This window comes from Prunus mume, linkage group LG4, assembly GCF_029339155.1.
Source record: "Prunus mume cultivar Tortuosa linkage group LG4, ASM2933915v1, whole genome shotgun sequence".
NCBI classification, from domain to species: Eukaryota; Viridiplantae; Streptophyta; class Magnoliopsida; order Rosales; family Rosaceae; genus Prunus; species Prunus mume.
Window position 1 is genome coordinate 17,118,355 of NC_142701.1, and position 12,327 is coordinate 17,130,681.

Below are 12,327 nucleotides of genomic sequence, written 5' to 3' on the forward strand. Positions count from 1 at the left end.
AAAAATATAACCGCCTTGGTGAGTACTTAGCTGGGCCGTGGAAATAAAAAGCGCCTTCAGATTCGCACACATGTGCTACTCATGCTTGCATAAGTAGGCATTGCTCTAATGATGTTTATTGTTAAATTGTTCACTTCGATACTCTTAAACTCTTTCTTGTTTTACTCTTTAAATTTCATCAGACAACTTCAGATATGATAATATGATATCCATATTTGAATACTAATTAAGGAATACACGAGAGACTTGTTTTGGGGTTAGGGAGATTATGAATTGAAGGAAGTCGTGAATAATAGAAGAAGAAATAATAATAAATTGGAATTTTCTAAATTACGGATAGGGCCTAATTCAGTGAGTTTTCTGTTGTTTCTTTTCAATTTAGCCTGAATTCTGGAAGAATTTGAATTTCCTTTTTGTTTGCAGATTCCTATATAATTTATTTGAGTAGACTGAATCTTTATGGAAAATTTCACGTACGTATAGGTCAAGTAATAACTTGGAAATTTTGAATAAAAAAATGAATGTCATTTTTGGTCCATATAGTTTGGCACTTCAACCACTTTTAATCCTGTAAGCCAAAAAAAGTTTATAGGGAGATTGGTTACTCTTACCACCAATGCCAGGGCAAACCCACAAGCTCGAGCCTAAATGACTTACGTGTGACACCCAATAAGGACTGCGACAGCGGGACTCGAACACTGGTGGGGTTACACAAAGTGTAAGGACCATACCAACTAAACCAACCTTGTTGACAAAATGAATGTCATCTTTAAGTACTTGTTGCACAATAAAATAAGATAAAGGAATTTTGGACCGAATATATTGTCCAGATTTATGATATATATAGTTATTTCTTCTTTCCTTTATAAAGTCACCTTGGAGTTTGCTATTTGCAGTTGAAAAGTAGGAGGTTCATCATGCACTCCTTGTTGTAGCATGGTATGAATGAATGCGAGGAGCTATTTATAGAATCAGCTACAGCTACAGCTACCTTAATTGCTTTATTGCTGTCTTTGTCCCAGTAAGTGATTAAGATGAATAAACCATAATTAAGCAAAAAGGAGTAAGGATCGTATCCAGATATATGCTGATGTGTTCTCCATAATCACTCTCTTACACTGTTTTTAGTTTTAATTAATTGTATAAATTTGGAGACGTTGGTCTAGAATCTACATCAATGAGCATGCAACACAAATTAAACCAAATAATAATTAATTAAGATTTATAATTAGGCAACCCAAGAAAGAAGAACATTAATTGGAATATTTCTAGGACCATTACATCAGTCCTAGTCGGATTGTACACATCAAGAATATCGATAAAGCTAATTAGTACTACTATTTCCCATCTTATTATTATTTTAATTTAATTAATCCCCACCAGTTGCTGAGAAGAAGATGCCACTGCCAGTCTGCCGGTCTGCCGGTCTGCCAGTCTGCCACTGCACTGGGGGAAGGCCCCAAACAAACCTATCAAAGTGGATGTCCATCTATTCTTTAATCAAAGGTTTTGTGTTGTCTCTCCACTGATTAGTGTAATGGGATTTACCTTTCCTATTATATAATCCAGTTTCAGAGTCAAAATCGCATAGGTTAGCCAAAGGTTGTATTGTTATCATAAACACATATAAATATGAGAAAAAGCAAACCATGGCATTGGCCTATTGGCTGCAGCAGAGGAAAGCCTAATCAGCTTTCAGCCCTTGAATTTTTAGGGAAAAAGCAAGAAAAGGAAAGCCATAATAATCATCAGCAACCCCAGTTTTCATTAACACAACACTAATTACACTTTTCATTGGCTTAACCTACATTTAGCACTATGTAACCTCTTCAAACTTAATCAAACAGTAAAATGAGGATTTCTTTTATACCAAGAATTGGGGGATGCACCCGCATGAATTGCTTCGAACATGACAGATGAGTAATAAGTGGGTTTCAGACTCTAGTTGCTTGATTCAATCTTTGCCCAGTCGGCTTCTAACTAAGTAGGACATATTAAAGTGATTGATTGCTTGACGAAGTTAATTATCATTTTTGTAACTAGGTATGTCTCTGTCGCTTTGTACACCCAAGTTCAATTCCCCTCTTTATATATTAGAGTTGTTTAGAATATCTCTCGTATTCATTCATGCATTTCTTCCACTGTTGCATCACAAAACACAAATAGCTCAGCATTGAGCTCAGCGCATACTGGGGATGTCTCTTTGAAAAGCAACCGTCAGATTTTGCTTTTTTTGAGAGCACCAAATACTTACTAACGTGGCCTCCATAATCCATAATATATTGCAATCATTAGAAAAATGAGAATTAAAGCATCAACATCTATATGAATTTTATTATTAATAATATTATAGAGTCTAGTACGTAGGCTATATAGGTTGGGAGATGGAGAATAGACCGACGCAGTGCAACAACAAAGACCTTCTTCTGATGCTGTGCAGAGGCAACAACTGCAACAAACAGTCTCCTCCATATCGGCCTTTATTTTCTTTCTCTAATCTCCCAATATTTTTTTATTTTCTTTTTTGAAATTGACGTATATGGCAGTTTGTAAGCATTATGTACAAGTTCATAGCACTAGAAGAAACTGGGACAAAACAAAAAGTTCAATATATTATTTTCAGATCAAAAAAATGATAAAGCTTGCCATTGACAATAACATGACAGAAAGAAGAAGAGTGGAAAAGAAGAAGAGTGCCTAAATCTTTCTATATTGCAATTGGAGTGGCCACTATAATCACTTCCCATAAACGATGACCATTCAGTATGACCAGAAATGGAAGCCTAGCTAGGCTCCAACCCAGCTTCTACTATTTCATACAAATAAATAATTTATCAATCAAACAAAAACCTAAACTCATCCTATTTAGTATTTTTAGCGAGACCAAAAATATAAAAAATCCCATCTATTATCCACCCACTTTAGATTGACAAAAGGTATTTATGCAGTTAATATGACCAAATAGTTCTTACTTTGACAACATCACAACTTCCAACTCAACTCAGCACGAAATGTAAGGGATTTATAGTTCAAGTGGTTAAAAGTATTTATTTAAGTATGAGAGGTCCTAGGTTCAATTATTCCTTCCTCCAATATCGCTTGTATGAGAAAAAAAACAACGCAAGGCACAAAACATTACGGTCACTTTTTTAAACCGGGCCTCTACAATATCAGGTCTAACTCCAAAGTAATTGACTAGGACTTACGGTCTAAGTTTGAAGTCCATCAAACACAATGATGTATCATACAAATCGACAGGACCAAATTTCTTCAAACCAGGCCCAAATCTATCAGGCTAATCTCACACTCAAACCCACTTAGAGTCTTGGACCACTCTGTCTATCCTATCCCTCCCCAAAAAAAAAAACGTAAAAAAAAAACCGGAAAAGAAGATAACACCAAAATCAGAAGGTCGACAAGTCTTTGCACTCCAATCAACAAAGTAACCATGGCTGCCTCATCCTCTCTCTGCAACTTGTTCTCCTTCCTCAATCCCTCAAAGCTACCATCACAACCAAAAACCCCACCAACCCAGCTCGCTATTTTACAGACCCAGAAGACCAGAGATGGGGTGGCCCCACTGATGGCTCAAGGGGGTCCCTCTGCTTATGGCCCTTCTTCTTCTTCTGTAGAGTCTGTGATATGCCCCTCGCTGGCTTATGCCAACACCCTCTTCTTTAAGTCGGCCTACAATGTGCAAGTTATTGTGGACGACAACGAACCCGAGGAGAGGCTGCTCAACAGGTTCAGGAGAGAGGTCATGAGGGCCGGTGTTATTCAAGAAACTAAGAGGAGGAGGTACTTTGAGAACAAGCAGGACGAGAAGAAGCGCAGGACGCGTGACGCTGCTAAGCGCAACAAAAGAAGGTATCTTTTACTTCTAGGCGTTTTCCTGCTTTTCGTCACAGTTCTTTTTTTGGTTGCTCGGGAAATTGAGGAAATAGGAAAGAGTGGAAGGGAAGTTGATTATTCTCATTTTTTATGATTGTTTGGTAGCTTTAGTTTAGAAAATTGAATTTAAATTAAGATACAAATGTTCAACCTTTGAAATCGAGAGAAAAAAAGATTTGAACCTTATGCATTGTAGCTGAGAAGAACATGTCATATCTTTGCTCTGTGAACCAATGTAAAATGTGTTTTGTAATTGTTGAATGTGGGTTCTTTAATCCCTAACAATCCAATCGTTCTGTGTGTAAAACATTATGACGAACAAATCACAGACAGACTTGAATGACTTCTTTTGGTTAGTTCTCCCCCCTTGAAAATGATTATTGAATGCTCGTGTCTTTTATCAGCCGGCGTCCCTTTTCAAGACCTTTTCAGCAGAAGCCAGAAGTCCCTGAAACCAAGAAGAGCGATGATGACGGCGATAACTGGGATCTACCTCAAGGAGACATACCCTATTGACCACATTCAGTGCATCCTTTGATTTGTAGGAATATCTACCCTTGATGTAGAGAGGCTTTGGTCCATGTAAGTTGCATAAGAGTTGTATTCAGTTCTTCCATTGACTTCAAGCAAAATCTGTTTTCTATCGTAATTTTTATAATGTTATGATTCTTCATTCGTGCTTCTGTATGCGGATAATTTGTGTTAATTGCGATGCTTTTATCTGGCTAATTGTGTTGCCGCCGTTTTCCCCATGTATATGCCAAATTACAATCTTCCATCATTGAAGCTTTAAATAAAAGATAAATTCAAGAACTCTCTGTTGCTGCTTCCAAGTTCTGAAGTACTTGGTATGTGATGTGAAAACATGTGTATGGAGCACTAGAAAAGTTCAAATAGATAAATGCTGTAGCCTTCATTCTTAGTTTTACGTATTAAGTTTCTCACATTTTTTTTATTTTCTCTTTTTACTGAAATGTATATGAAGCTTAACCATAAAAGCCTAGCATTATGGAGAAATACTTGATAAATACTGATCCCTACTCCCCTTACCAAATTGTGAAAATAATGGAATCCTTCGTTGCATATAAGAATTGAATCCAGAATTTTGATCATGATTAATTCTCTGCAAGTAAACTGAATGTAGCAGCAATAAGCAAATTCTTATTGGATGCATTTGTCTGGGGCTCTCCATGAGGACAATGTCCCCAAGCTATTATTTGATGATTGTCTTGTGAAGTTTCTCCAATCATCTAGGACAAGCTTTAGATCATGGACCTTACTTTCAATCTTTTCACAGCAGTTTGCTTGCATGGTATGAAATTCACTATTGTTCTTAAGTGGCTGACAAAATCCACCAAAATCAGCTTTATCAAGAAATTTTATGCGCATTCCAAGCATTTCCATAATCTCCTGTTCTGTTGCAATCTCACAGAGAGATTCAAAAGGAGTGTTGGGGTATAGGACCCCGACCAATTTCAAGTAGTTGAAGAATTCGACTGATATATCATTCGATTTCACATAAAAGAGCCCCCTATCCTGTTTATTGCTTCCATCTTTCGGTTTGAGATCACATGGAATTGTGACATCATCTTGGGGATTGAAGTGTGGTATTGGGTTTCTGAACCACATAACATCCACCTCCTGCAGCCAAGTTAAGTTTCAATTACGATCTGCATGATCCAATCTTGATTTCAACCATCACACAAGGAACAAGAAACCTTACTGTGAAAACAAGATTGTAGCCTAGTAGAAGCACTTTATGCAGCAGGTCATGTCTATCCCGACTGTGCTGGTGGAGTTGCTCTCCGGTAGAAGGTTTCGATACTCCAGTTGGTGTGAGCTGGAAGCAATGGGGATGCAGGACTTGCAGTACTGAAATGCTTGCCTGCCTAAAGTGACAATGATCAAGTGATTCAAGAGCCATTTGGTCCCTTGGCCAATCCGAAAGCTCTCTAGGAAGAGATCAAGAACAGAGCCAGGACCAGTCCAGGCTTCCTCAACAATGGTAAGTATGATCGTTCTGTCTGCCATCGATGCTCTCCTCAAAACTTCCACCAACTCTGAGCTTTCTGGGTTCTAGTAACAAAATAATTCATCCACCAATATTATATCACATGGACGGATAAATGAAAGAGAAATAATTAATAAGAAGCATATACCGTTTGAAAATTGAGAAGCGATACGTCGTGGGTGGTTCCAATTGGTTGAGAAGAATTTTTCAAACGTATGCATAGGAGCACTAGAGCTGAAAAAGCTATTAGAGGAAGATACCGATATTGTTTCATAATTCTCAGTCGACGGAGGGACATTGGAGATCCCACAGAATTTTTCCATCCACAATAATGCCGGAATTAAGGGTGATATAGAAATCCCTTCTTGCAAATCTTTACCTAAAATAATCATTTGTATTAAAAAAGAAAGAGTAAGCTTTTAAAACTGTCTCCCTGATGCGGAGAATTAGATGGACCTAATAAACACTATAGTAACCTTATATAGGAAGTGGATTCATTACATTTTAGACATTGTCCTCTACCAATTTTCTCACTTGGTGCATTGATGGTGGGGTTCCGAGAAAATCTACCTTATCTCTAGTTGTATGCAAACATTTTCCTCACGTAACGTTCCCGAGAGTTAGACATACCAAGTGGTGGGACCCAAGAATCGCTCGAGAAATATTAAATATGGAGTGATCCTCAAATGGAAAATTGTCTTCCCAGAGATCTTCGCCTGGTTGAATCTCATGAAGGGTAAGACAAAGAAGAGAACAGATTTACAATAAAACTAACATTAATAGTTTGAAATCACCGGTTAAAATGTGTTTGATTGATTGGTTAATTAGTGATCATTTCACCAATTTTCTAGAGGACCGACCTACTAATTTTCTATTTAAACACCCAACGCTAGCTTTGTTTTTAAACCAGAAAAAGTGCACACCAAGAAACAGACACTTTTTCTACACTCATTTACGACCAGAGTTTAGTTTTCTCTCATCATGTCGGAGTCCAATGCCAATACTGGTTTCATGGTTAGTGTCGTTTATCTATCTGTTCTTAATTTCCAAGTTATTCTGTTTTTTATTTTTTATTTTATTCTTTTTTGCCAAAATGGTTCTGTAGACTTGTGAATTGAAATTGGATACCCGTTCCCCTGGATGGCATAAGACCATGATCAAAGTTTTGAAGAATGTCAGTGGTAAGCATGCTTGTTTCCTATATACTATATATACATAAAAAGATGCATATATGTAAGTTCAGTCAGTTGGTTAGGGCAGTGATTCCGCCCCAAAATTTGAGTCCTCCTCATATATTACACATTAGAGTAGTTTAGACTATCGCTTATATATATATATAAAAAAAAAGCTAATACTATTGTTTTTTATCACTTAATTCAATTTTGATTATAATTAATGAAGGAGTATCTTATACCATTGATGCACAAGCCGGAATAGCATGTGTTTCGGGGACGGTAGATCCGAGCACCCTTCTGACGTTATTTGCAAAAGCAGGGAAGCATGCAGAGCTGCTGAGGGTTCATTCTGGACAACATTATCACTTCTCTGGTGTCAAACCTGTTGTTGACACTTACAACACACATGGAAATGGTTACGGGACTAATTACGATCGCACTCAGGATAGAACCCTTGCAACAACAACAGCCCACCACGTACACCACTACCATCGGCCGCCGCCGCGGCCGGAAGACTCCCAATGCTCCATTCTCTGATCACTCAATAATGACCTTAATTTAAAACGCAAAATGTAACATTATAGGATGCTTGGTTTTTTGGTTTCTACTTGTGTATGGAATTTTTGTTTTTCCCTTCTTCCCAATTTTTAAGGGCATGTTAGGGAGTTCATATTTTGCAATTTCTCTGGTTTTTTGAGGAGAATAATGTAGAATCATAATGGACATTATATTTGAATCTTAACTAAGTCTTCACTTTTTTGGATTTTGTTTTTTTTGGTTATTTCTTTTAATTTCAAGTCAAATGAATTCCCTCACACAGAAGACTAGTTTGGTGCTGCTTCCAAGTTTTGCATTTTTTGGGATGGGATGTGAAGACATGTGTATGGAAATGGAGCACTAGAATAGTTCCCTTCTAGTATACTTATTTTGATGCTAAATACTAAGGTCTCACTTGAAAAACTCCTCTGTGGTGGTGTCAGCTATACAAAGAGGAGGCTATGATACGTCTATACTGGGAAGATTCAAGAATCTATGAAGATATTAAGACCCTATTGCTTCAGGTGCCGGAGTCTTGTTTCAGTTTAATCCTAGAGAAGCCAACTGCGTTGTGCATAGACTGGGTAGACTTGGTTGTGTGAAGAGAGGTCGTCGATTTGGGCTAGAGGTGCCCTTGATTTCATTTAAGACGCCCTTATATTTGATTGTATGAGTCGGAATCAAGGTTCCGTGCCCTGTCTTACTTGTTTCTTAATAAATAACTCCTCGAGGTTTGATTAAAAACAAAATACTAAGGTCTCAATTTAATTTATTTAGTTTTTAATCTTTTCACCAAAAGATATACTAAGGTCTCAATAATTCATATATGAAGCTGATCCAACCATAAAATCCTGCGTAAGAACATGTATTAGGTGAATTAATTCTCTATAGGCAAATTCTTACCCATTATGCATTTTGTGAAGGGCTCTTCATGATGACAATATCATGCAATCTAGGATAAGCTTGGGATCATGGACCTCACTTTCAATACTTTCACCGCAGTTGGCTTGCATGTCATATGCCTCATCGTTAGTCTTACTGAGGCAGACAAAAACATTTCATTAATCTCGTTTTTTATTTATAAATTATGATCTCACTCACAGAGATATTCAAAGAGAAAACGTTATTAAGCATTGATATAATTTACAATAAAATTTGGCGTAAAGTGTTATCAATCTTTAGGAAGGGACTCGGATTCAAACTTGTAAGTGTAACTGGGGATCGAAAACATTGTCCTACACTCTAATTTATTTTTAGAGAAAGGCGGATAGTATTTTATTAAAAAGAAAATGAATAACTAGTATAAAAATCATGCTATGTCATACACTGATTTAAATTATGAAATCTCCGTACATCTTATGAGGTTCTTAAAAAAATAAATCTTCAGTACGTAACATATAGATATCCGTTCTTGCAAATCTTTACCTAAAATAATAATTTATATTAACCTTATACTGTTGCGGAGAATTAGATGAACCTAATAAATACTATATTAACCTTATATAGGAAGTGGATCCATCACATTTTAGACATTTTCCTAAACCAATTTTCTCATTTGGTGCATTGATGGTAGGGTTCCTAGAAAACCTACCTTATCTAGAGTTGTATACAATTGTGGGATCTTTTTTTTTTTTGGATACAATTGTGGGAATGAGAATGAGATATCTCCAAATCCTATAAAGAATTTTGTTAACATGCAGAAATATGGAGTGATCCTCCAAATGGAAAATTTTCTTCTCAGAGATCTTCGCCTGGTTGAATCTCATGAAGGATAAGAAAGAGAAGAGAAATAGTTTGAAATCACCGGTTGAAATGTGTTTGATTGATTGGTTAATTAGTGATCATAATTAATGCAAAACATTCCCGACAAATCATACCCCATATTTTCTGGAGGCCCGACCTACTAATTTTCTATTTAAACACCCAACGTTAGCTCGGTTTTAAACCAGAAAAGTGCACACACCAAGAAGCAGACACTTTCCTCAACTCGTTTACGACCATACTTTAGTTTTCTCTCATCATGTCGGAGTCCGATGGCAATACTGGTTTCATGGTTAGTGTCGTTTATCTCCCTCCCTGTTCTTAATTTCCAAGTTTTTTTTTTAATTTTTTTTGTCAAAATGGTTGTGTAGAGTTGCCAATTGAAATTGGATACCAGCACCCCTGGATGGCATAAGACCATGACCAAAGTTTTGAGCAAAATCAAGGGTATGTACGTCTATATACATACATAGATTATTATATATTTCTTCTTTAAATTCATGATTTGCACCATTGGTTTTGTGTTAATCTCGTTGTTCTTGAATCTTAATCACTAAATTAATCGTCTGATTTGTTATTAGGGTTGTCTTACACCATTGATGCACAAGCCGGGATTGCGCATGTTTCGGGCACAATCGAGCCGGACGCCCTTCTCAAGTTATTATCAAAATCAGGGAAGCATGCCGAGCTGCTTAGGATTGACTCAGGATACAAGCATCAGTTCTACACGGCAAAGCCTGTTGCTAATTACAGAAATGGACAGGGTTATGGGCAGGGTTATGGGCAGGGTTATTATAATAATCATGATTATGGATATTATAATCCCAATGGAACAGGTAATTCCTACCATATAGCAACAGATCCCTACCATCATCAGCGGTACTACCCTAATTACTATGATCAGACGGCGCAACCCCTCAGTTTTCCACAACCACCGCCGCGGATGGAGATTCACCCTTTTTATGATCCGGACACCCAATGCACCATCATGTGATCATCTATTGAAATTAAAATGCCATGGATTTAGGGTTGGCGTTTTAATATTACATATATGAATCCCACTACATATAAAATGTGGGTTATGAAGTTTGGTTTTTCCCTTCTTCTCCAATATTTGGGAGTTGTTAAGGGGTTTAATTTAGTTTGCGATTCTCCGATTATTAAAGGAGAATGTTGAAAAATTTTGAACGGAGTTGTTCTCCACATATTTATAATTATATGAAGTCAGGGTTTGAGTGTACTTGTCTCAATGTTTTTGCAAGAGTGTAGACTTGAACTGTCATCTATATATGTATATATTTTCGTTACATGATCATTGGATCCACTGGTTCGAATACTTTGAGAGATGAGATGAGATGAGCCCCCTCCTCTCCTCAGCCCCAACATAGAGTAACATTGAAATAGCCCACAGTCCTAGTCCTACAGATGTACTGAATGCACATCGTCTGGATATTTGAAACCGATCTGAAATGGACAAATGAATTTTGTGAATTGTGTAACGCTCGAGTTTGGTTGATTGAGATCGGTATGCTAATTCGAAATGCAAGTCCATCCAACTTAAAGAAAACCTTCTTTTTTCGTTCGTTCAATAAAATCTTTTGCAATCCTTTGCTGTTATTTTACTCTCCTTTTCTGCCAGTAGAATTTGGTAAGTTCTTAAACACGTTTGTTTTTTTTTTAAAAGAGAAAAAAAAAATACAAATTTATAAATAAACCCAATCCTAGACATGTATTTATAAAAAAACCCAAGCACTATTTAAACATAGAAACACACCCAAAATCAACCCCTAAGTCAACTTTTTGGGTGTGTTTATAAATGGGTTTTGAGTGTGTGTAATGATGAGTTTTGTTTATATGTTTAAATAGTGCTTGTTTTTTTATAATTTAACTCCCATTTTGGGTGTTTTAGTGAAACTCCCAAAAAAAAAAAGGAATCAAAATTAACTGACCTATGATTTAAGTACACTCTAATATTTAAATTAAAATATAAAATTAACTAAGTACACCATATTTAACTACTAAAAATATTAATTGTATATCTTAATACACTCTATCACACAACACCAAACCTTTTCGAGAGCTGCCATGAAACTTAAACACATTGATTATATAGCTTGTAAAGTTTATATAAATATGATAAAACATTGGTTTTCAAAAGACGTGTGAAAATATGTTTCATATGAGCATCACGTTAAAAACAAGAGAAAAAAAAAGTCTTAAACTTGTCCATTCGGTCATCAAATTGGAAAAAATCAAGAAGGTTAGTTTGTTGTGTGGCTGCTGGGATTCGAGCCCAGGTCTCCACGGCCACAACGTGGAATTCTTACCACTAAACTACAGCCACAAGTTGATGATAGGTGCTCACAACATAATATATATAGCTGTTTCTACAGTTTACGTTATGTAGACATCTGGGCCTTTGGGAAACACATGAAGATCCAGAATCTGACTATTGGCCAAGTTGGCCAAGCTCATTTACTTTGTTGTTGATCTGGATCTACTTTCGAAAACCAGGGCCTCCATAACAAAAACGATTTTCTTTTTTTTAATACAAGTAATAATCTAAACTATAAAGAAATGAGAGATTTCTCACACACACATTATTAAGGTGTCATAGGTATGAACTTAAGATCTACTGATGTGCAAGTCGCTAGACTACACCTGAGAAAAGAAGAAGCAAGCAACAAATTACAATAGGATGGGATCGGTGGTGGGGCCTTGGAAATAGGACCGGTGGTGTGAAGAAGGCATCCACATCCACCTACACATGGCATGGCAACCTGCGTACTCCGGAACAATTCTGGTCCAATTCGGCGGAACATGAAGAATACCAAATTGTTATTGTCCATGGAAATGAAATCCGAATGGGTCCGACAACAGACAAATGCAAATCACATATTATATTAATGATACAGTGGATAAACTGGCTTTTCAATAACCCCAAAGGCCACA

At 36.7% G+C, this 12,327-nt stretch overlaps 4 protein-coding genes and 1 non-coding gene across 5 annotated transcripts; 3 read left to right on the forward strand and 2 right to left on the reverse strand.

The window, feature by feature from the left end:
- Window positions 1-3,391: 3,391 nt before the first annotated feature.
- On the forward strand, window positions 3,392-4,620 carry GHS1 (Ribosomal protein S21 family protein). The gene is made up of 2 exons (XM_008232910.2): window positions 3,392-3,867; window positions 4,296-4,620. Exons 1-2 carry the CDS (start codon window positions 3,449-3,451, stop codon window positions 4,405-4,407), a joined length of 531 nt encoding a protein of 176 aa, XP_008231132.2. The 5' UTR covers window positions 3,392-3,448; the 3' UTR covers window positions 4,408-4,620.
- Window positions 4,621-4,785: 165 nt separating this feature from the next.
- On the reverse strand, window positions 4,786-6,329 carry LOC103330401 (uncharacterized protein At4g15970). Its single transcript, XM_008232977.3, is given in 4 exon segments — window positions 4,786-5,532; window positions 5,615-5,754; window positions 5,757-5,967; window positions 6,051-6,329. Coding segments are annotated over 4 exon segments (981 nt in total). The 5' UTR covers window positions 6,201-6,329; the 3' UTR covers window positions 4,786-5,052.
- Window positions 6,330-6,883: 554 nt separating this feature from the next.
- Window positions 6,884-7,614, forward strand: LOC148918024 (uncharacterized). Its single transcript, XM_089050475.1, has 3 exons — window positions 6,884-6,916; window positions 7,008-7,083; window positions 7,304-7,614. The coding sequence occupies exons 1-3, from the start codon at window positions 6,884-6,886 to the stop codon at window positions 7,612-7,614; spliced, it is 420 nt and encodes a 139-aa protein (XP_088906601.1).
- Window positions 7,615-9,232: 1,618 nt separating this feature from the next.
- On the forward strand, window positions 9,233-10,615 carry LOC103330402 (uncharacterized). The gene is made up of 3 exons (XM_008232978.3): window positions 9,233-9,667; window positions 9,747-9,822; window positions 9,957-10,615. The coding sequence occupies exons 1-3, from the start codon at window positions 9,635-9,637 to the stop codon at window positions 10,367-10,369; spliced, it is 522 nt and encodes a 173-aa protein (XP_008231200.1). The 5' UTR covers window positions 9,233-9,634; the 3' UTR covers window positions 10,370-10,615.
- Window positions 10,616-11,647: 1,032 nt separating this feature from the next.
- On the reverse strand, window positions 11,648-11,719 carry TRNAH-GUG (transfer RNA histidin (anticodon GUG)). The gene has a single exon. It is a non-coding gene; the product is annotated as a tRNA-His (tRNA).
- Between the last annotated feature and the right edge of the window lie 608 nt (window positions 11,720-12,327).